General features: G+C 47.8%; 1 protein-coding gene across 1 annotated transcript; it reads left to right on the top strand.

Moving 5' to 3' along the window:
* Positions 1-940: 940 nt before the first annotated feature.
* LOC141147501 (uncharacterized) lies at positions 941-21580 on the top strand. Its single transcript, XM_073634732.1, has 4 exons — positions 941-1633; positions 16214-16337; positions 19917-19990; positions 21010-21580. Exons 1-4 carry the CDS (start codon positions 1318-1320, stop codon positions 21540-21542), a joined length of 1047 nt encoding a protein of 348 aa, XP_073490833.1. The 5' UTR covers positions 941-1317; the 3' UTR covers positions 21543-21580.
* The last annotated feature ends 1727 nt before the right edge of the window (positions 21581-23307 follow it).

Genomic DNA, 23307 nt, shown 5'->3' with positions numbered 1-23307 from the left:
ATTTAAAAAAGTGTATTTTTTCCAAAAAGAAAAGTGCGCTTGTAAGACCGCTGCGCAAATACGGTGTGACAGAAAGTATTGCAACGACTGCCGTTTTATTCTCTAGGGTGTTAGGGAAAAAAAAGTATAATGTTTGGGGGTTCGAAGTAATTTTCTAGCAAAAAAAAAATGTTTTTAACTTGTAAACAACAAATCTCAGAAAGAGGCTTGGCCCTTAAAGAGGAGTTCCACCCAGGGGCTCCATTAAAAAAAAAAAAAAATTAAAAGTCAGCAGCTACAAATACTGCAGCTGCTGACTTTTAATTGGACACTTACCTGTCCCTGAGTCCAGCGATACGGGGGATCGAAGCCCCGCTCGTCCCCACCCCTCCGCTCGTCGGCGCCGGCATTTCAACTGTGGGCGCCGGGCTGTGGCTTCACAGCCTGGCACCCACTGCGCCGTGATTGGCCGCTCAATCACCTGGGACCTGTAATGGGTCCCAGATGATTGACAGGAGGGAGGGAGCAGAGCCGAGCCCTTCCTGTGCCTGGGGGGAAGTGATGTCACCAGCCCAGGCAAAGGAAGAGGCAGACTACGAGGGACCACCTAGCAACAGGCATTTAGAGGTAAGTGAAAAAAAAAAAATATCCAAATTTTTTTTGTTTTTTGTTTTTTAGAATTTTTACAGGTATTTTTGTTTTTTGGGTGGAACCCCACTTTAAGTGGTTAAAGAAACCCAAGATGGCCACCAGAGTCCCATGGGGTAGCATGGATAGCTTCCCTGGTGTCTCAGGAAACCATAAAGAAACCATGTTCACCTTCCTCTCTCTCTGGGTTTCGGTGAAAAAAGTATAGCGCACCTGCCTACATGTCCGATCTCAAAAAACAAATTTTCTTACAAGTATTTTGCTTGCACCCAGATAAGACAGATGAGAACATGATCTGATCAGACAGAGGAACCAGACCTGGATCATGGGGATGGGTGCTGCTGGACCACATAAAACAGATAAGAACTGGACTTGAGTCAGACAGACGGGATGTAACCTGAAAAGACTGATGGGGACCAGACCTGGTCTGTTTAGTTTTTAATGTCATTTTCTATTCTGTACCATTCACCATTGTATAGTCATTTGCATTACAAGGAAATAAGACAGAAGAATACGTTGCACTTGAGTTTAACAAGGGTCATAAAGAAAAAAAAAAAAAACAAGATAAGACTTAATGATGGTTATAAACAAGTCCAACAGTTCAGAAAAAAAAAACAGAAACAAACAAACTAAAGAAGCTCAGAGTGCAGAAGAACCTTCCTGAGAGTGGAGGCTCCACCATGAGCAGCCATGGATATCCAAGACCTGACAGCGATCATTAGGAGATTTAGGTTCACAGACTCAGAGAAAGCTAAGCACGGTTATAAAAGAATCCTCCTCCAGCTTTTTGGATTTTTGGGCCATGGGAAATCATCCTTTATCAACACCTGTAGGTACGTCTTGGATGGCGGGGACTATGTGAATCATGCCGGGGCAGACAGTTCGGACGCAGGACGGACCACGTCACGAATATCCTACAAGCTCACAGAGGACATCATTCTAGTGGATAATCGGGGATGTGGCACTATGAACAGCCATGAGACCGGTGAGATCTTCGCTCAGCTCGGTGAGTTAAATAAATCTTACTAATAAACTACTATTAATACTTTGATGGGTACTTCATGGAATTAAGTCCACAGCCTCAACAAATCAGTTATTACTTTTTGATACCCCAGAACCACCAGATTACTGAGATAATGATATTGACCATGAACAAAAAGGAATTTCTTTAACTTTATGGGGTCCAGAGTTGAAGGTTCAAGAGAAGGAAAAGTGTGCAATGTGTGACTGAAGCTAGAGCTTGTTCTTCCATATACACTATATTACCACAAGTATTGGGACGCCTGCCTTTACACGCACATGGACTTTAATGGCAATCCAGTCTTAGTCCGTAGGGTTCAATATTGAGTTGGCTCACCCTTTGCAGCTATAACAGATTCAACTTTTCTGGGAAAGCTGTCCAGAAGGTTTAGGAGTGTGTCTATGGGAATGTTTGACCATTCTTCCAGAAGCGCATTTGTGAGGTCAGGCACTGATGTTGGACAAGAAGGTCTGGTTCACAGTCTCCACTCTAATTCATCCCAAAGGTGTTCTATCAGGTTTAAGTCCAGCCTATTCAAGTTCCTCCACCACAAACTCGCTCATCCATGTCTTTATGGACCTTGCTTTGTACACTGGTCCAAACCATTTGGTGGAGGGGGTATTATGGTGTTGGGTTGTTTTTCAGGGGTTGGGCTTGGCCCCTTAGTTCCAGGGAAGGGAACACTTAAGGCGTCAGCATACCAAGACATTTTGGATAATTTCATGCTCCCAACTGTGTAGGAAGAGTTTGGGGATGACCCCTTCCTGCTCCAACATGACTGCCCACCATTGCACAAAGCAAGGTCCATAAAGACATGGATGAGCGAGTTTGGGGTGGAGGAACTTAACTGGCTTGCACAGAGTCCTGACCTCAGGCTGGGTTCACATATGTACGAATTTTTGCCTGAATTCACACCTGAACCAAACCCCAAAAAAACGCACAGGACCCTTTTGGAAACGGCACTGCAGCCGCTCTGGACATGTATGAACCGGCGCCATTGAGAGCCAGTCACACTCACATGTCATGTGAATTGGATGCGGTAAAAACACATCCAATTCACTTATATTCAACACCTTTGGGATGAATTAGAGTGGAGACTGCGAGCCAGGCCTTCTCGTCCAACATCAGTGCCTGACCTCACAAATGCTCTTCTGGAAGAATGATCAAACATTCCCATAGACACACTCCTAAACCTTGTGGACGACCTTCCCAGAAGAGTTAAAGCTGTTATAGCTATGGAGCCAACTCAACATTGAACCCTACGGAATGAGACTGGGATGCCATTAAAGTTCATGTGTGTGTGTAAAGGCAGGCGTCCCAATACTTTTGGTAATATATTTTTTTATGTATGAAAACGGTATTAAAGGGATTATAAACCCTTGCGGTTTTTTTTACCTCAATGCATTCTATGCATTGAGGTGAAAATCCTCTTGTAGTGCACCAGCCCACCCAGAGCCCCCCTTTTACTTACCTGAGCCCGATCGTTCCTGCACCGGGGACGAGCATACCAGCTCCAGCTGCTGTTTCTGGTCCTGATTGGATAGATTGATAGCAGCGCGGCCATTGGCACAGGAGCCGGGGGGCGGAGCCGAGTCCTGCTGTCTGTCTCAATAGAGGAGCGCACCCACAACGATGCCCCAGGGAGAGTGGCTCTCCGAGGGGCACTCGAGAAGAGGAGGAGCACTGCTAAGGGACCCCAGAAGAGGAGGATCAGGGCCACTCTGTGCAAAACCAACTGCACAGAGGAGGTAAGTATAACATGTTGTTTTTAAAAAAATAAATAAAAAAGGGGGCTTTAGATATCCTTTAACCAAAAAAAAACATTGGTCAGCTTCTATTTATTAATGTATGTTCAGCTTTAATTACTTAATCAAGTCCATCTAAAACTGATCCTGCCCACCCCACCCCACCCAGGACTGACAATGCTTCTGTCCAAGGGTGGCTCCACTGCTCCTCCACCTAGAATGGAGACATCCTAGGATCGTATGTGTATTACCGGCCAGGTTACCAGGGAAAGATGTTTGTTTTTGGGTTTGAGTTCATACACAGGTAACAGTGGCAGCTGGGGTTTTATTTTATTTTTTTTTGGGGGGGGGACAGCACCTCCCTGAAGCTTACCCCATCTAGGTTGCAGGTGGACAGCATTGCAGGCTCCTATGGGTGGCGGGCAGCAGGTGGGTTGTGGGCTCCTGCAGGCGAAGGGCAAGCGAGGATCCTGTGTCCTCTCCCCTCCTTCTTCATCATGGCAGCTTCCGCCGCATGGCTCCTCCCTCCTAGGTATCCAGTAGGATCGCTTGTCCTTTCAGCAAATCGGGTGACAGATCTGCAGACCCGCTTCCTGATTGGCCAGGAGGAGGATCAGTGTGGCAATAGTGAATATTCAGTCGCTATGGTCACACAACTGGGTGGGCTCAGAGCGCAGAGCTCTGCCCCCCGAGCCCACCCTTTTTTGAAGCCCCCTCCTCCTTATTGGAATCCATGTGTCCAGCACCCTGCATGTAGGTTAGGGGACCGGACTCATAGATGGGGGGTCCGCCCGTGCGCCCTGATGGATGGGCCGCCGCTGACAGGTATGTTAATTCTCATTGGCTAGTTGTATGTCCGGATGTGGGATGCTCATCTCTTTAGCAAGGTCTGCTGTGGTAAGAGCAATATAGAGAATTTAAAGAGGAGCTCCACCCAAAAGGGTAAGCTTCCACTGTCTGCCTCCCACCCCAGTCCGCTGCCACATTTGGCACTTTTTGGGGGAGCGGGTACCTGGTATTGACCCCTCCCCCTCCTCCTCCCCTTCCCCTTTTTCAGCCATTCACAAAGCACAGCGCCCCTCACACATGTGCAGTAGGAGACCCTTAGTCAAGATGGTGGTGCACACACCCGATAGCCAATTAAAAATTGGCTCGGGTGAGGACACCGCTGGATCCCTGGACAGGTAAGCTACAGTATTTGAAGTTGCTGCCTTTTAATTTTTTTCTGAAGTTACCCGGAGCTCCTCTTTAAGAAGAATCTTTTGGAAAACAAAACATTTCTTTACATTAATTTGCTGCACCCAATGAAGAAAAAAAAAAAAAAAACAATTCTATGGGGATGGGGGGTGGTTTCCAGCTAGGAGAGTGACATCATTTTTTATAGTTTAGTAGAAGGGCAGAGACACAAACTACTGCAGGGAATCTCACCATTGTGGGAGGGGCAGAGACACAAACTACTGCAGGAAATCTCACCATTGTGGGAGGGGCAGAGACACAAACTACTGCAGGGAAATCTCATCATTGTGGGAGGGGCAGAGACACAAACTACTGCAGGAAATCTCACCATTGTGGGAGGGGCAGAGACACAAACTACTGCAGGAAATCTCACCATTGTGGGAGGGGCAGAGACACAAACTACTGCAGGAAATCTCACCATTGTGGGAGGGGCAGAGACACAAACTACTGCAGGGAAATCTCATCATTGTGGGAGGGGCAGAGACACAAACTACTGCAGGAAATCTCATCATTGTGGGAGGGGCAGAGACACAAACTACTGCAGGAAATCTCACCATTGTGGGAGGGGCAGAGACACAAACTACTGCAGGGAAATCTCATCATTGTGGGAGGGGCAGAGACACAAACTACTGCAAGGAAATCTCATCATTGTGGGAGGGGCAGAGACACAAACTACTGCAGGAAATCTCATCATTGTGGGAGGGGCAGAGACACAAACTACTGCAGGGAAATCTCATCATTGTGGGAGGGGCAGAGACACAAACTACTGCAAGGAAATCTCATCATTGTGGGAGGGGCAGAGACACAAACTACTGCAGGGAAATCTCACCATTGTGGGAGGGGCAGAGACACAAACTACTGCAGGGAAATCTTATCATTGTGGGAGGGGCAGAGACACAAACTACTGCAGGGAAATCTCATCATTGTGGGAGGGGCAGAGACACAAACTACTGCAGGAAATCTCATCATTGTGGGAGGGGCAGAGACACAAACTACTGCAGGGAAATCTCATCATTGTGGGAGGGGCAGAGACACAAACTACTGCAAGGAAATCTCATCATTGTGGGAGGGGCAGAGACACAAACTACTACAGGAAATCTCATCATTGTGGGAGGGGCAGAGACACAAACTACTGCAGGAAATCTCACCATTGTGGGAGGGGCAGAGACACAAACTACTGCAGGGAAATCTCACCATTATGGGAGGGGCAGAGACACAAACTACTGCAGGAAATCTCATCATTGTGGGAGGGGCAGAGAGACAAACTACTGCAGGAAATCTCACCATTGTGGGAGGGGCAGAGACACAAACTACTGCAGGGAAATCTCATCATTGTGGGAGGGACAGAGACACAAACTACTGCAGGAAATCTCATCATTGTGGGAGGGGCAGAGAGACAAACTACTGCAGGAAATCTCACCATTGTGGGAGGTGCAGAGACACAAACTACTGCAGGAAATCTCACCATTGTGGGAGGGGCAGAGACACAAACTACTGCAGGGAAATCTCATCATTGTGGGAGGGACAGAGACACAAACTACTGCAGGAAATCTCATCATTGTGGGAGGGGCAGAGACACAAACTACTGCAGGGAAATCTCATCATTGTGGGAGGGACAGAGACACAAACTACTGCAGGAAATCTCATCATTGTGGGAGGGGCAGAGAGACAAACTACTGCAGGAAATCTCACCATTGTGGGAGGGGCAGAGACACAAACTACTGCAGGGAAATCTCATCATTGTGGGAGGGGCAGGGACACAAACTACTGCAGGAAATCTCACCATTGTGGGAGGGGCAGAGACACAAACTACTGCAGGAAATCTCATCATTGTGGGAGGGGCAGAGACACAAACTACTGCAGGAAATCTCATCATTGTGGGAGGGGCAGAGACACAAACTACTGCAGGAAATCTCATCATTGTGGGAGGGGCAGAGACACAAACTACTGCAGGAAATCTCACCATTGTGGGAGGGGCAGAGACACAAACTACTGCAGGGAAATCTCATCATTGTGGGAGGGGCAGAGACACAAACTACTGCAGGAAATCTCACCATTGTGGGAGGGGCAGAGACACAAACTACTGCAGGGAAATCTCACCATTGTGGGAGGGGCAGAGACACAAACTACTGCAGGAAATCTCACCATCGTGGGAGGGGCAGAGACACAAACTACTGCAGGAAATCTCATCATCGTGGGAGGGGCAGAGACACAAACTACTGCAGGAAATCTCACCATTGTGGGAGGGGCAGAGACACAAACTACTGCAGGGAAATCTCATCATTGTGGGAGGGGCAGAGAGACAAACTACTGCAGGAAATCTCACCATCGTGGGAGGGGCAGAGACACAAACTACTGCAGGAAATCTCATCATCGTGGGAGGGGCAGAGACACAAACTACTGCAGGAAATCTCACCATTGTGGGAGGGGCAGAGACACAAACTACTGCAGGGAAATCTCATCATTGTGGGAGGGGCAGAGACACAAACTACTGCAGGAAATCTCATCATCGTGGGAGGGGCAGAGACACAAACTACTGCAGGAAATCTCACCATTGTGGGAGGGGCAGAGACACAAACTACTGCAGGGAAATCTCATCATTGTGGGAGGGGCAGAGACACAAACTACTGCAGGGAAATCTCATCATTGTGGGAGGGGCAGAGACACAAACTACTTCAGGGAAATCTCACCATTGTGGGAGGGGCAGAGACACAAACTACTGCAGGAAATCTCACCATTGTGGGAGGGGCAGAGACACAAACTACTGCAGGGAAATCTCATCATTGTGGGAGGGACAGAGACACAAACTACTGCAGGAAATCTCATCATTGTGGGAGGGGCAGAGACACAAACTACTGCAGGGAAATCTCATCATTGTGGGAGGGGCAGAGAGACAAACTACTGCAGGAAATCTCACCATTGTGGGAGGGGCAGAGACACAAACTACTGCAGGGAAATCTCATCATTGTGGGAGGGGCAGAGACACAAACTACTGCAGGAAATCTCACCATTGTGGGAGGGGCAGAGACACAAACTACTGCAGGGAAATCTCATCATTGTGGGAGGGGCAGGGACACAAACTACTGCAGGAAATCTCACCATTGTGGGAGGGGCAGAGACACAAACTACTGCAGGAAATCTCATCATTGTGGGAGGGGCAGAGACACAAACTACTGCAGGAAATCTCATCATTGTGGGAGGGGCAGAGACACAAACTACTGCAGGAAATCTCATCATTGTGGGAGGGGCAGAGACACAAACTACTGCAGGAAATCTCACCATTGTGGGAGGGGCAGAGACACAAACTACTGCAGGGAAATCTCATCATTGTGGGAGGGGCAGAGACACAAACTACTGCAGGAAATCTCATCATTGTGGGGAGGGCAGAGACACAAACTACTGCAGGAAATCTCACCATTGTGGGAGGGGCAGAGACACAAACTACTGCAGGAAATCTCACCATTGTGGGAGGGGCAGAGACACAAACTACTGCAGGGAAATCTCATCATTGTGGGAGGGGCAGAGACACAAACTACTGCAGGAAATCTCATCATTGTGGGAGGGGCAGAGACACAAACTACTGCAGGAAATCTCACCATTGTGGGAGGGGCAGAGACACAAACTACTGCAGGGAAATCTCATCATTGTGGGAGGGGCAGAGACACAAACTACTGCAAGGAAATCTCATCATTGTGGGAGGGGCAGAGACACAAACTACTGCAGGAAATCTCATCATTGTGGGAGGGGCAGAGACACAAACTACTGCAGGGAAATCTCATCATTGTGGGAGGGGCAGAGACACAAACTACTGCAAGGAAATCTCATCATTGTGGGAGGGGCAGAGACACAAACTACTGCAGGGAAATCTCACCATTGTGGGAGGGGCAGAGACACAAACTACTGCAGGGAAATCTTATCATTGTGGGAGGGGCAGAGACACAAACTACTGCAGGGAAATCTCATCATTGTGGGAGGGGCAGAGACACAAACTACTGCAGGAAATCTCATCATTGTGGGAGGGGCAGAGACACAAACTACTGCAGGGAAATCTCATCATTGTGGGAGGGGCAGAGACACAAACTACTGCAAGGAAATCTCATCATTGTGGGAGGGGCAGAGACACAAACTACTACAGGAAATCTCATCATTGTGGGAGGGGCAGAGACACAAACTACTGCAGGAAATCTCACCATTGTGGGAGGGGCAGAGACACAAACTACTGCAGGGAAATCTCACCATTATGGGAGGGGCAGAGACACAAACTACTGCAGGAAATCTCATCATTGTGGGAGGGGCAGAGAGACAAACTACTGCAGGAAATCTCACCATTGTGGGAGGGGCAGAGACACAAACTACTGCAGGGAAATCTCATCATTGTGGGAGGGACAGAGACACAAACTACTGCAGGAAATCTCATCATTGTGGGAGGGGCAGAGAGACAAACTACTGCAGGAAATCTCACCATTGTGGGAGGTGCAGAGACACAAACTACTGCAGGAAATCTCACCATTGTGGGAGGGGCAGAGACACAAACTACTGCAGGGAAATCTCATCATTGTGGGAGGGACAGAGACACAAACTACTGCAGGAAATCTCATCATTGTGGGAGGGGCAGAGACACAAACTACTGCAGGGAAATCTCATCATTGTGGGAGGGACAGAGACACAAACTACTGCAGGAAATCTCATCATTGTGGGAGGGGCAGAGAGACAAACTACTGCAGGAAATCTCACCATTGTGGGAGGGGCAGAGACACAAACTACTGCAGGGAAATCTCATCATTGTGGGAGGGGCAGGGACACAAACTACTGCAGGAAATCTCACCATTGTGGGAGGGGCAGAGACACAAACTACTGCAGGAAATCTCATCATTGTGGGAGGGGCAGAGACACAAACTACTGCAGGAAATCTCATCATTGTGGGAGGGGCAGAGACACAAACTACTGCAGGAAATCTCATCATTGTGGGAGGGGCAGAGACACAAACTACTGCAGGAAATCTCACCATTGTGGGAGGGGCAGAGACACAAACTACTGCAGGGAAATCTCATCATTGTGGGAGGGGCAGAGACACAAACTACTGCAGGAAATCTCACCATTGTGGGAGGGGCAGAGACACAAACTACTGCAGGGAAATCTCACCATTGTGGGAGGGGCAGAGACACAAACTACTGCAGGAAATCTCACCATCGTGGGAGGGGCAGAGACACAAACTACTGCAGGAAATCTCATCATCGTGGGAGGGGCAGAGACACAAACTACTGCAGGAAATCTCACCATTGTGGGAGGGGCAGAGACACAAACTACTGCAGGGAAATCTCATCATTGTGGGAGGGGCAGAGAGACAAACTACTGCAGGAAATCTCACCATCGTGGGAGGGGCAGAGACACAAACTACTGCAGGAAATCTCATCATCGTGGGAGGGGCAGAGACACAAACTACTGCAGGAAATCTCATCATTGTGGGAGGGGCAGAGACACAAACTACTGCAGGGAAATCTCATCATTGTGGGAGGGACAGAGACACAAACTACTGCAGGAAATCTCATCATTGTGGGAGGGGCAGAGAGACAAACTACTGCAGGAAATCTCACCATTGTGGGAGGGGCAGAGACACAAACTACTGCAGGGAAATCTCATCATTGTGGGAGGGGCAGGGACACAAACTACTGCAGGAAATCTCACCATTGTGGGAGGGGCAGAGACACAAACTACTGCAGGAAATCTCATCATTGTGGGAGGGGCAGAGACACAAACTACTGCAGGAAATCTCATCATTGTGGGAGGGGCAGAGACACAAACTACTGCAGGAAATCTCATCATTGTGGGAGGGGCAGAGACACAAACTACTGCAGGAAATCTCACCATTGTGGGAGGGGCAGAGACACAAACTACTGCAGGGAAATCTCATCATTGTGGGAGGGGCAGAGACACAAACTACTGCAGGAAATCTCACCATTGTGGGAGGGGCAGAGACACAAACTACTGCAGGGAAATCTCACCATTGTGGGAGGGGCAGAGACACAAACTACTGCAGGAAATCTCACCATCGTGGGAGGGGCAGAGACACAAACTACTGCAGGAAATCTCATCATCGTGGGAGGGGCAGAGACACAAACTACTGCAGGAAATCTCACCATTGTGGGAGGGGCAGAGACACAAACTACTGCAGGGAAATCTCATCATTGTGGGAGGGGCAGAGAGACAAACTACTGCAGGAAATCTCACCATCGTGGGAGGGGCAGAGACACAAACTACTGCAGGAAATCTCATCATCGTGGGAGGGGCAGAGACACAAACTACTGCAGGAAATCTCACCATTGTGGGAGGGGCAGAGACACAAACTACTGCAGGGAAATCTCATCATTGTGGGAGGGGCAGAGACACAAACTACTGCAGGAAATCTCATCATCGTGGGAGGGGCAGAGACACAAACTACTGCAGGAAATCTCACCATTGTGGGAGGGGCAGAGACACAAACTACTGCAGGGAAATCTCATCATTGTGGGAGGGGCAGAGACACAAACTACTGCAGGGAAATCTCATCATTGTGGGAGGGGCAGAGACACAAACTACTTCAGGGAAATCTCACCATTGTGGGAGGGGCAGAGACACAAACTACTGCAGGAAATCTCACCATTGTGGGAGGGGCAGAGACACAAACTACTGCAGGGAAATCTCATCATTGTGGGAGGGACAGAGACACAAACTACTGCAGGAAATCTCATCATTGTGGGAGGGGCAGAGACACAAACTACTGCAGGGAAATCTCATCATTGTGGGAGGGGCAGAGAGACAAACTACTGCAGGAAATCTCACCATTGTGGGAGGGGCAGAGACACAAACTACTGCAGGGAAATCTCATCATTGTGGGAGGGGCAGAGACACAAACTACTGCAGGAAATCTCACCATTGTGGGAGGGGCAGAGACACAAACTACTGCAGGGAAATCTCATCATTGTGGGAGGGGCAGGGACACAAACTACTGCAGGAAATTTCACCATTGTGGGAGGGGCAGAGACACAAACTACTGCAGGAAATCTCATCATTGTGGGAGGGGCAGAGACACAAACTACTGCAGGAAATCTCATCATTGTGGGAGGGGCAGAGACACAAACTACTGCAGGAAATCTCATCATTGTGGGAGGGGCAGAGACACAAACTACTGCAGGAAATCTCACCATTGTGGGAGGGGCAGAGACACAAACTACTGCAGGGAAATCTCATCATTGTGGGAGGGACAGAGACACAAACTACTGCAGGAAATCTCATCATTGTGGGAGGGGCAGAGACACAAACTACTGCAGGGAAATCTCATCATTGTGGGAGGGACAGAGACACAAACTACTGCAGGAAATCTCATCATTGTGGGAGGGGCAGAGAGACAAACTACTGCAGGAAATCTCACCATTGTGGGAGGGGCAGAGACACAAACTACTGCAGGGAAATCTCATCATTGTGGGAGGGGCAGAGACACAAACTACTGCAGGAAATCTCACCATTGTGGGAGGGGCAGAGACACAAACTACTGCAGGGAAATCTCATCATTGTGGGAGGGGCAGGGACACAAACTACTGCAGGAAATCTCACCATTGTGGGAGGGGCAGAGACACAAACTACTGCAGGAAATCTCATCATTGTGGGAGGGGCAGAGACACAAACTACTGCAGGAAATCTCATCATTGTGGGAGGGGCAGAGACACAAACTACTGCAGGAAATCTCATCATTGTGGGAGGGGCAGAGACACAAACTACTGCAGGAAATCTCACCATTGTGGGAGGGGCAGAGACACAAACTACTGCAGGGAAATCTCATCATTGTGGGAGGGGCAGAGACACAAACTACTGCAGGAAATCTCACCATTGTGGGAGGGGCAGAGACACAAACTACTGCAGGGAAATCTCACCATTGTGGGAGGGGCAGAGACACAAACTACTGCAGGAAATCTCACCATCGTGGGAGGGGCAGAGACACAAACTACTGCAGGAAATCTCATCATCGTGGGAGGGGCAGAGACACAAACTACTGCAGGAAATCTCACCATTGTGGGAGGGGCAGAGACACAAACTACTGCAGGGAAATCTCATCATTGTGGGAGGGGCAGAGAGACAAACTACTGCAGGAAATCTCACCATCGTGGGAGGGGCAGAGACACAAACTACTGCAGGAAATCTCATCATCGTGGGAGGGGCAGAGACACAAACTACTGCAGGAAATCTCACCATTGTGGGAGGGGCAGAGACACAAACTACTGCAGGGAAATCTCATCATTGTGGGAGGGGCAGAGACACAAACTACTGCAGGAAATCTCATCATCGTGGGAGGGGCAGAGACACAAACTACTGCAGGAAATCTCACCATTGTGGGAGGGGCAGAGACACAAACTACTGCAGGGAAATCTCATCATTGTGGGAGGGGCAGAGACACAAACTACTGCAGGGAAATCTCATCATTGTGGGAGGGGCAGAGACACAAACTACTTCAGGGAAATCTCACCATTGTGGGAGGGGCAGAGACACAAACTACTGCAGGAAATCTCACCATTGTGGGAGGGGCAGAGACACAAACTACTGCAGGGAAATCTCATCATTGTGGGAGGGAGAGAGACACAAACTACTGCAGGAAATCTCATCATTGTGGGAGGGGCAGAGACACAAACTACTGCAGGGAAATCTCATCATTGTGGGAGGGGCAGAGAGACAAACTACTGCAGGAAATCTCACCATTGTGGGAGGGGCAGAGACACAAACTACTGCAGGGAAATCTCATCATTGTGGGAGGGGCAGAGACACAAACTACTGCAGGAAATCTCACCATTGTGGGAGGGGCAGAGACACAAACTACTGCAGGGAAATCTCATCATTGTGGGAGGGGCAGGGACACAAACTACTGCAGGAAATCTCACCATTGTGGGAGGGGCAGAGACACAAACTACTGCAGGAAATCTCATCATTGTGGGAGGGGCAGAGACACAAACTACTGCAGGAAATCTCATCATTGTGGGAGGGGCAGAGACACAAACTACTGCAGGAAATCTCATCATTGTGGGAGGGGCAGAGACACAAACTACTGCAGGAAATCTCACCATTGTGGGAGGGGCAGAGACACAAACTACTGCAGGGAAATCTCATCATTGTGGGAGGGGCAGAGACACAAACTACTGCAAGAAATCTCACCATTGTGGGAGGGGCAGAGACACAAACTACTGCAGGGAAATCTCATCATTGTGGGAGGGGCAGAGACACAAACTACTGCAGGAAATCTCACCATTGTGGGGAGGGCAGAGACACAAACTACTGCAGTGAAATCTCATCATTGTGGGAGGGGCAGAGACACAAATTACTGGAGGGAATCTCGCCATTGTGGGAGGGGCAGAGACACAAATTACTGCAGTGAAATCTCATCATTATGGGAAGGGCAGAGACACAAACTACTGCAGGGAAATCTCATCATTGTGGGAGGGGCAGAGACACAAATTACTGGAGGGAATCTCGCCATTGTGGGAGGGGCAGAGACACAAATTACTGCAGTGAAATCTCATCATTGTGGGAGGGGCAGAGAGACAAACTACTGCAGGAAATCTCACCATTGTGGGAGGGGCAGAGACACAAACTACTGCAGGGAAATCTCATCATTGTGGGAGGGGCAGAGACACAAACTACTGCAGGAAATCTCATCATTGTGGGAGGGGCAGAGACACAAACTACTGCAGGAAATCTCACCATTGTGGGAGGGGCAGAGACACAAACTACTGCAGGAAATCTCATCATTGTGGGAGGGGCAGAGACACAAACTACTGCAGGGAAATCTCATCATTGTGGGAGGGGCAGAGACACAAACTACTGCAGGAAATCTCACCATTGTGGGAGGGGCAGAGACACAAACTACTGCAGGAAATCTCATCATTGTGGGAGGGGCAGAGACACAAACTACTGCAGGAAATCTCATCATTGTGGGAGGGGCAGAGACACAAACTACTGCAGGAAATCTCACCATTGTGGGAAGGGCAGAGACACAAACTACTGCAGGGAAATCTCATCATTGTGGGAGGGGCAGAGACACAAACTACTGCAGGGAAATCTCATCATTGTGGGAGGGGCAGAGACACAAACTACTGCAGGGAAATCTCACCATTGTGGGAGGGGCAGAGACACAAACTACTGCAGGGAAATCTCACCATTGTGGGAGGGGCAGAGACACAAACTACTGCAGGAAATCTCACCATTGTGGGAGGGGCAGAGACACAAACTACTGCAGGGAAATCTCACCATTGTGGGAAGGGCAGAGACACAAACTACTGCAGGAAATCTCATCATTGTGGGAGGGGCAGAGACACAAACTACTGCAGGAAATCTCACCATTGTGGGAGGGGCAGAGACACAAATTACTGCAGGAAATCTCACAATTGTGGGAGGGGCAGAGACACAAACTACTGCAGGGAAATCTCACCATTGTGGGAGGGGCAGAGACACAAACTACTGCAGGGAAATCTCATCATTGTGGGAGGGGCAGAGACACAAACTACTGCAGGAAATCTCATCATTGTGGGAGGGGCAGAGACACAAACTACTGCAGGAAATCTCACCATTGTGGGAGGGGCAGAGACACAAACTACTGCAGGGAAATCTCACCATTGTGGGAGGGGCAGAGACACGAACTACTGCAGGGAAATCTCATCATTGTGGGAGGGGCAGAGACACAAACTACTGCAGGAAATCTCACCATTGTGGGGAGGGCAGAGACACAAACTACTGCAGGGAAATCTCATCATTGTGGGAGGGGCAGAGACACAAATTACTGGAGGGAATCTCGCCATTGTGGGAGGGGCAGAGACACAAATTACTGCAGTGAAATCTCATCATTATGGGAAGGGCAGAGACACAAACTACTGCAGGGAAATCTCATCATTGTGGGAGGGGCAGAGACACAAACTATTGCAAGAAATCTCACCATTGTGGGAGGGGCAGAGACACAAATTACTGGAGGGAATCTCACCATTGTGGGAGGGGCAGAGACACAAACTACTGCAGGGAAATCTCACCATTGTGGGAGGGGCAGAGACACAAACCACTGCAGGGAAATCTCACAATTGTGGGAGGGGCAGAGACACAAACTACTGCAGGGAAATCTCATCATTGTGGGAGGGGCAGAGACACAAACTACTGCAGGAAATCTCATCATTGTGGGAGGGGCAGAGACACAAACTACTGCAGGAAATCTCACCATTGTGGGAGGGGCAGAGACACAAACTACTGCAGGGAATCTCACCATTGTGGGAGGGGCAGAGACACAAACTACTGCAGAGAAATCTCACCATTGTGGGAGGGGCAGAGACACAAACTACTTGAGGGAAATCTCACCATTGTGGGAGGGGCAGAGACGCAAACTACTGCAGGAAATCTCATCATTGTGGGAGGGGCAGAGACACAAACTATTGCAGGAAATCTCATTATTGTGGGAGGAGCAGAGACACAAACTACTGCAGGGAAATCTCATTATTGTGGCAGGGGCTGAAGCTCATACATTTGCAAGGAAGTCTCATTATTATCAGTTTCCCTTTTCCAATCTCTCTCTCCTTTCCAGCCAACTTGCTCCCCTTGGATCAGGAAGTTGAATGGAGCAAGGGCTTCCGGCTTGTAGACAGAATTGTGGATGCCGAAACTGAAATCCAGAAATCAGACTTCATCTTCCCCATTTTCCTCTACAGGTAAAGACCTCTTCACAATCCTTGTACAATATGTTATTACATTACATTTATTACATTACCTTACCCAATAGCAATCAGAACCTGTCATTCATATGCATTAGGAGCATACTTACTAACAATTCAGTCTTGGACTCCAGGACACATTTGACTCCGCCAACAGTTCGCCATAGTCCCCCCCATGACAGGTTCATTGACTGTCCCCAACAGGCAGGCAGGCTCTGAGGGCTGAGTTTTTACCACCTCCCCCTGGCTTCTGGAACCTTCCTGAAGGTTCTAGAACTTAGAGGGCAGAAGGACAGGAATCAAGGTATTAATATTTAGGGGATTTTTACTAATCCCTGGGGAGGACGGTACAGAAGGTAGGGAGATGGCCCTTAAATAGTCAGGAGCCTAGCCATGTGGGGAGAAAGTCAAGGATCCAGAGGCTGTAAGAGGACTCCAGGCAGAAGAAGCCAGTGAGACAGTGAACTGGGAGAGAGAAGAAGGAGAAAGAGGAACCCTCACCCTCTTCAGCCTCAGCCAGGCTTGATTGAGACACCCTGGAAGCAAGTGAGACCTGTTCTGCAGAAAGCCTGTGCAGAAGTTGCCACATATGCTGCAGGACTTACAAGCGACTGAGTGAGTAACCTCTACTTATCCACCTCCCCAACCCCCAAAGCCAATAGGGGAGAAGCAGCCAAGTGCAATACCCAGCTAGTCTTCTGAAGGGACAGTCTACAGCTAACCTTGACCCTGAGTGGGGAAATCCTGAGTTTGGAGTCAGATGCCTTTTCATTGTGGAGTCCTATTGCTGTGATCAGCACTGGAGTTGCTTTTTGCCAGTCTGTCTGTAAAGATTCCCATGGGAACACAGTCTGGAGTTCTTTGCTGAGAAGTCAGAGTCAGACGCAGTTTGTCCTTAAAGTTCTACTTTTACTCAGTTCTGGACATCACATATCACCCTAACCCCATCCAAGTTGTTTCCCCTAATAAACAAACAAATAAACAAATGTTTGTTGCCAGGCTGTGCAGACAAAGGAGGACCCAAAATCCAGCAGCCCCTAAGTGGGTAGCACTACACTTATCTGCTCGCTACAATAATATTGCAAAGAGTGGCCCGAACCTCCTTTCTGGTGTCACACGCTGGGACAAGCAAAGCAAGGGTGGATCAACTCTATAAATAAAATGTCTCCTGCCCATAAGCATGATAACCTGGTAAAGGTACAGCCAAAAACTCCATGCCACTGGGGAATTTCTTCTAGCCTTCCTGCCCTCTAAGACACCAGCCTGGTGCATTATCCCACAAATTTTATTGAAATTCAACATAAATTGTATTCAGAAGCAAACTAATAGAAATCGCTCATCAAGCTAATAATCAGTAGCACAAGCTCTGAAGAAGAAGGGGTTGCCTTTGAAATGTGTCATCCATTCTAAGACTCCAGTGAGGTCTCCAATGAGGTCCCCTGTATTCTATACTGAATTAAGGACCAATGGGCTACAGATGAGTAGCTTGATGAGTGATTCCTATTCGTATGCTTATGAGTACATTTTCTGTTGATGTTAAATAAAATTTGTGGGCTAATGCACTAGGCCGATGTGCCCTTATTCATTTGTTTTTTTGTAGTGGATCAACTCTATGTCTGGGGTGGAGTTTCTATCCTCTTGTTTCAGCAATTATACAAAGGTTAAAGAGTATGTAGATGTAGCCCCGTCTACAAGAAAGTGTGCTACTAGAAGTGTAGTGCAGGTAAAAGCATTTGTCTGGCCAGGGATACACCTGGGCCATTGAATCTGAATCAGGGCTGGATGACTCATCCTGGCAGCTCTCTGGTGCCTCCCCCTGGTATCTGGAACATTGGAGAATGTTCTGGAACTGGTGGGCGAGGGTGAGAAAGAGCTACCTTGAATATCTAGAGGCCTTTAGCCAATCCCCAGGTTGGGGCCTGGCAGAAGCCTTTAAATGGACATGGGCCATGCCAGCAAGGGAGAATTGGGTGGAAGATGGAGAAGCAGTGCTGAGGAGAGGCTGTTGGTGGCCTTTGAGGCACCCCTTACCGGGGGGGGGTTACCAAGGCCTGGGTGCAGGGACAGACAAGGGCAGAGACTGTCATCTGTAGCAGGTCTCTCTTGAAGACAGCACTATGCCAAGTCTTCTTCCAACCTTGCCCTGGGGAATCTCCATGTGTATGTGTTAATCAGACAGGGCTGGGGCAGAGAGCCAGTTGGGAGGAATGGGGAGGAAATCAGCCAGGTGGGCTAGCATTCTGCAAGCAAGTGGATCTTGGATAAGTGACCACAGGAAGGCAGAAGGACATGTGTTTGCTGTTTACTCCATTGTGCTACTGTGTCAAAGAGGCTGAGAGTTCCTGCCTGTAATGGACCTTTGCTGAACTAGTTAGTTGTTAGTTGTTAGTTCCTTCAGGAGTAAATCAACAGGAGCTGTACATAAAAGAACCAAGAGTGTGCAGGAGGAAGTGAGAGGAAGAATATGTAAATAGGGAGGAAGTTGTCCCTGAAGTTCAAGTTGTTGTCACACTGGGCATCCCATAATACCCTACCTCTTCCAAGTTATCATCCCCTAATAAAAACAACAAAACAAGCCAAGGACTGTTTTCTGGGTTGGAGTGAATGAAGGGAATGCTATCTGACTGGCTGTGCAGCAGTGGGGAAACCTAACTTGATTGACTCTTATGGGGGCAGTGCTACATATAGACAAAACCTTATTTTTGGGGGTTTTGGATAGGGTAGGGAAGGGTTATAACTTGCTAAGTTATTTTTTTTGTCTGAATCATTAAGGAAATCTCCTTTCACTTCCCGTCCTTTAACATCTCCCAAAGTGAGGGGAATTATCTTCTTATGCCACGTATACACAAACAAACTTTTCGGCCAGACTGGCACGACGGTCTGTCCGACGGACTTTCGGCGGACTTGCAACGGACTCTCTGAACAAACGGACTTGCCTACACATGATCACACCAAAGTCCGACGGATTCGTACGTGATGACGTACTATTGGACTAAAATAAGGAAGTTGATATCCAATAGCTGCCCTAGCGTCGGTTTTCGCCTGTCGGACTAGCACACAGACGAGCGGACTTTTCGATAGGAACTGGGTCCGGCGGAGTTCCGACGTAAAGATTTCAAAACATGTTCCAAATCTAAAGTCCGTCAGATTTTTGACCAAAACATTTCCCTGCAGGTCCGATGAAGCCCACACACGGTCGAATTGTCCGCCGGACTCGAAAAGTCCACTCATGTGTTCGCGGAATTAGATGTCCCTGGAATAGATGTCCCCATTGGAAGATTTTCCCTAACCTCTTGTTTCGAGGGCAACTCTAGAAAGTGGGATTTCCCAAAACGTTTGGTCTTGGTGACATTGTTCACTAGTGCAAATAGAGAAGGCGAGTCATCCTAGTAGGGACACAGGCAGTAATAGACAGAGGATCTAACCCTTCCCCACTCTACCCAAAACTAGTGGACAAAAACCTTTTCTCCAGAGATACACTTTAATGACAGACTATATAGGTGATGATGATGGACATTGAAGATTGCAGCTTTAATCATTTTTTTTTACTTCTTATTTATTCTTCTTTGTACTCAGCGTAAAGATGGGGATTTATGATACAGATATTGAAGATTTAAAGCAATTGTTGGACACAGCCAAGATGCTAACAGGTACTCCTTTAATTTCCTGACACATAAGAGAATTATCACAGTTGTAGATTATTATCTGATTGGTTAGAACAGGGGTCTCCTGACTTTCTAAACAAAGGGCCAATATACTGTCCTTCGAGCTCTAAGGGGGCCAGACTGTGGCCACTGGGCATAGACAATGCTGCATCATTGGTTTTAATGGGAGGAACAGTGCCCCCCTGTTGGTATGAATGGGAGGGATAGTGCCCCATCAAGGAGGAATAGTCCCCTATTGATGGTATTTGTGGAAGGATTGGTGCCCCAATATTGATGTCAGTTGGTGGAATAGTACCCCGAGGGCCAGGTAAAGGCAGGCAAAGGGCCACTCCTGCACCGCAGTTTAGAGACTGCTGGGTTCGAACTTGGGAGGCTTGGGTACAAATTTTCCAACTAGCCAATTTATATTTTTCTCTGATGAGCATGATTTCCTGATCATACTTCATATACAGTCTGTGGACGCTTGCGATACATAATTGGGCTAATTGACAATGGTCAAATATGGTCAATGATGTAAGCGCTGTCCCTTCCCCTTACCTTATATAGCTGATGACATCTAGGGGAGCTGTCATACCGTCGGGATCAGTTGTCAGGTAATTAGGCTTTTTTTTTGTGAGTCGGGGGGTAGGGGGTTACTGCCATGTGCCTTCAATCGAAACCAGGCGTACGGTACAAGAAACTAGTCTTTCAGTTACCCATCGGGCTTCACCAACTTCACTACAAAACTCTTTGGCCATGTCTGTGTGATGGGAACAGTGCCCGGGTAAGAAGCACGCTAAGAATGCAATGTCCAGTAGACACTTCCATATGCCAGCCTATGACAGATTGATGTATCTGATGGGTACATGAATCTGGCACAAGCAATTTGGGTGTGGAGGCCTGGCGGAATTCCAAAGGATGTCCACAGCACTCTATATGAGAATTGATGTGAGAACAGTGACGTGACAGTGAAATTGTACATGTGAAGAAATAAGTAATGGGAATTGTTATGCTTTTCTACACAGGAATTTTCCCTTTCATTGTCCTGACACATAAGACACACGGAGGAATGTCGAGAATCGAAAGGAAATTTCAGGACATGGGTGCAGAAAGGGTTTTCGCCCTTGAAAACTACACCCCTGAGGATCACTTCAAAACCAGGGGGAGGCATGAGGACGTGCTAAAGTTTTTCCATGAAATCATCAAAGAGGCTCAGTTCAAGGTGGAGCAAGTTTGGGATCCGGTGCAAGGGTTTAAAGAGCGCAAGCAGTTTGTTCTAAAATTTATTTATGACCGGGAGATGAAGAGCCATCGGAGCGAGCGAGAACAGAAGACACACGCTGAACAGACCTTCCTAGTCAAGCGGCTGGAAAGTCTAAAATTCCAAGCAGAAGCTCAAAGACAAGAGGACAAAAGGTACTTCGATGAGGAGATGAAGAGGATGCAGGAGACATTTGAAGCTCATAGGAAGAGCGATGCTCTGAGATTTGAGGCGGAGATGAAGGAGTATCAGAGGCAACTTAAGAAAGCTCGAAAGGATGGTTGTAAATTACAATAAACATTTTCAGGCTGATGACATAGCACACACAATGAATTACTAGTAAAGAGGAAGTAAAGGTAAAAAATAATTAAAACACTGCTAGAAAGCAGAGTTTTTATGTCAGAAGAGACATGCAGTCTTCTGCTTCTTGCTTCTAGCAGTTTATATTTTTTGTGTATACTGCATGGTGCATACGTGAGGGAGCGTGCACTATGGCTCCTTCCTGGCATATGTAAGATGCGGAGAATGGATCCGGATGCCGGAGCCAGTGTAACTCCTGTGTTGGTGTGTAGGGGTTACATCATCGGAAGCCACTTAATGGCCGAGGAGGACAAGGGTGGACTCGGAAGTAACAGCAAATGGTGGTGGCTGGGGGGGCAGAGCAGAGGCTAAGAACATATCTGAATTCATATAAAATGTAGAGATATAATATTAGATTATATTAAACGATTCAATTACATTAATAAAATATCAGCATTGTTAGAAATACAATTATCCACTGGTCAGGAGTGGAGAAGGCCACATTTGTAAAGTAGATAATAAATAAATAAATAAATGTGGCGCTAACTCAAAACAGTCATAAATAACAAAAATGTATAAATAATTCAATTCATATATGTAGGCCAAACCGTGAAAAAAAAAACAGTCCAAAATTCATAGATGTACAAAAAAAGTGCAAGTGCAAATATATATCTTCCATTCTCAGATTCGAAAAAGTGCATAAGCGAAAATATATTTAAATATATATGGATAAGTTGATAGAAGTGCAGCAATCAAGTGTAGGAAAGATAGAAAATCTAATAACGTGTAATTCCACCATCCGAAATCCAACAGAAGTGTGCCCCAGCCTCTTACCTCAAATAAAGACCCCAACGGGTCTAATGACGCTTCTGGTAAATGTTATCCTTAATGGTACTCTCCACTCCACTCTTCGCCTAGAGCAGTGGTCTCCAAATTGTGGGCCGGGGGCCGGATGAGGTCCTTTGCTGGCTTTTAGGTGGTCCTTGGTGTACTATTTTATTCACTAATACCAATGAAGGGCACACTTCCTACCAGTGACATCAATGATGGACTACAGTTCCTCCCAAGGACACCAACAATGGGGCCCAATAAAACCAATGATAGGGAACAATTCTTCCCAATGACACCAACAATGGGACCCAATGACACCAATGATGGGGCACAATTCCTCCCAATAACACCAACAATGGGGTCCAATGACACCAATGATGGGGCACAATTCCTCCCAATAACACCAACAATGGGACCCAATGACACCAATGATGGGGCATTGAGTCCCAATAAATGTTATCCTTAATGGTACTCTCCTCTCCACTTTTCTCCTAGAGCAGTGGTCTCCAAACTGTAGCCCGGGGGCCAGATGCGGCCCTTTGCTTGCTTTTAGGTGGCCCTTGGTGTGCTATTTTATTCACTAACAGCAATGAAGGGCACACTTCCTACCAGTGACATCAACGATGGACTACAGTTCCTCCCAAGGACACCAACAATGGGGCCCAATAACACCAAGGATAGGGCACAATTCCTCCCAATAACACCAACGATGGGGGCCAAATGACACCAATGATGGGGCACAATTCCTCCCAATAACATCAACAATGGGGCACAATTCCTCCCACTGACACCAATGATGGGGGATTGTTTATTCCCACTAATGCTGGGACATTTTGTACTCCCAATAGCCACAGTCCACCCCCTCCTAAAGTCTGGAGGACAATAAATTGGCCCTTTGTTTAGAAAGTTTGGAGACCCCTGTCCTAGAGCA

Source organism: Aquarana catesbeiana, linkage group LG06 (genome assembly GCF_042186555.1).
Source record: "Aquarana catesbeiana isolate 2022-GZ linkage group LG06, ASM4218655v1, whole genome shotgun sequence".
In the NCBI taxonomy this organism is placed as follows: Eukaryota; Metazoa; Chordata; class Amphibia; order Anura; family Ranidae; genus Aquarana; species Aquarana catesbeiana.
Note: the sequence above shows the minus strand (reverse complement) of the source record. Positions and strands in the feature narration are given on the sequence as shown.

What these genes read in the sequence shown, in the direction of transcription:
- LOC141147501 (XM_073634732.1), top strand. Translation starts at nt 1,318, where the DNA reads ATGGATATCCAAGACCTGACAGCGATCATTAGGAGATTTAGGTTCACA. An exon ending in TGAGATCTTCGCTCAGCTCG is followed by an intron (nt 1,634 to 16,213) that starts GTGAGTTAAATA and finishes TCTCCTTTCCAG; the next exon opens with CCAACTTGCTCCCCTTGGAT. An exon ending in TTCCCCATTTTCCTCTACAG is followed by an intron (nt 16,338 to 19,916) that starts GTAAAGACCTCT and finishes CTTTGTACTCAG; the next exon opens with CGTAAAGATGGGGATTTATG.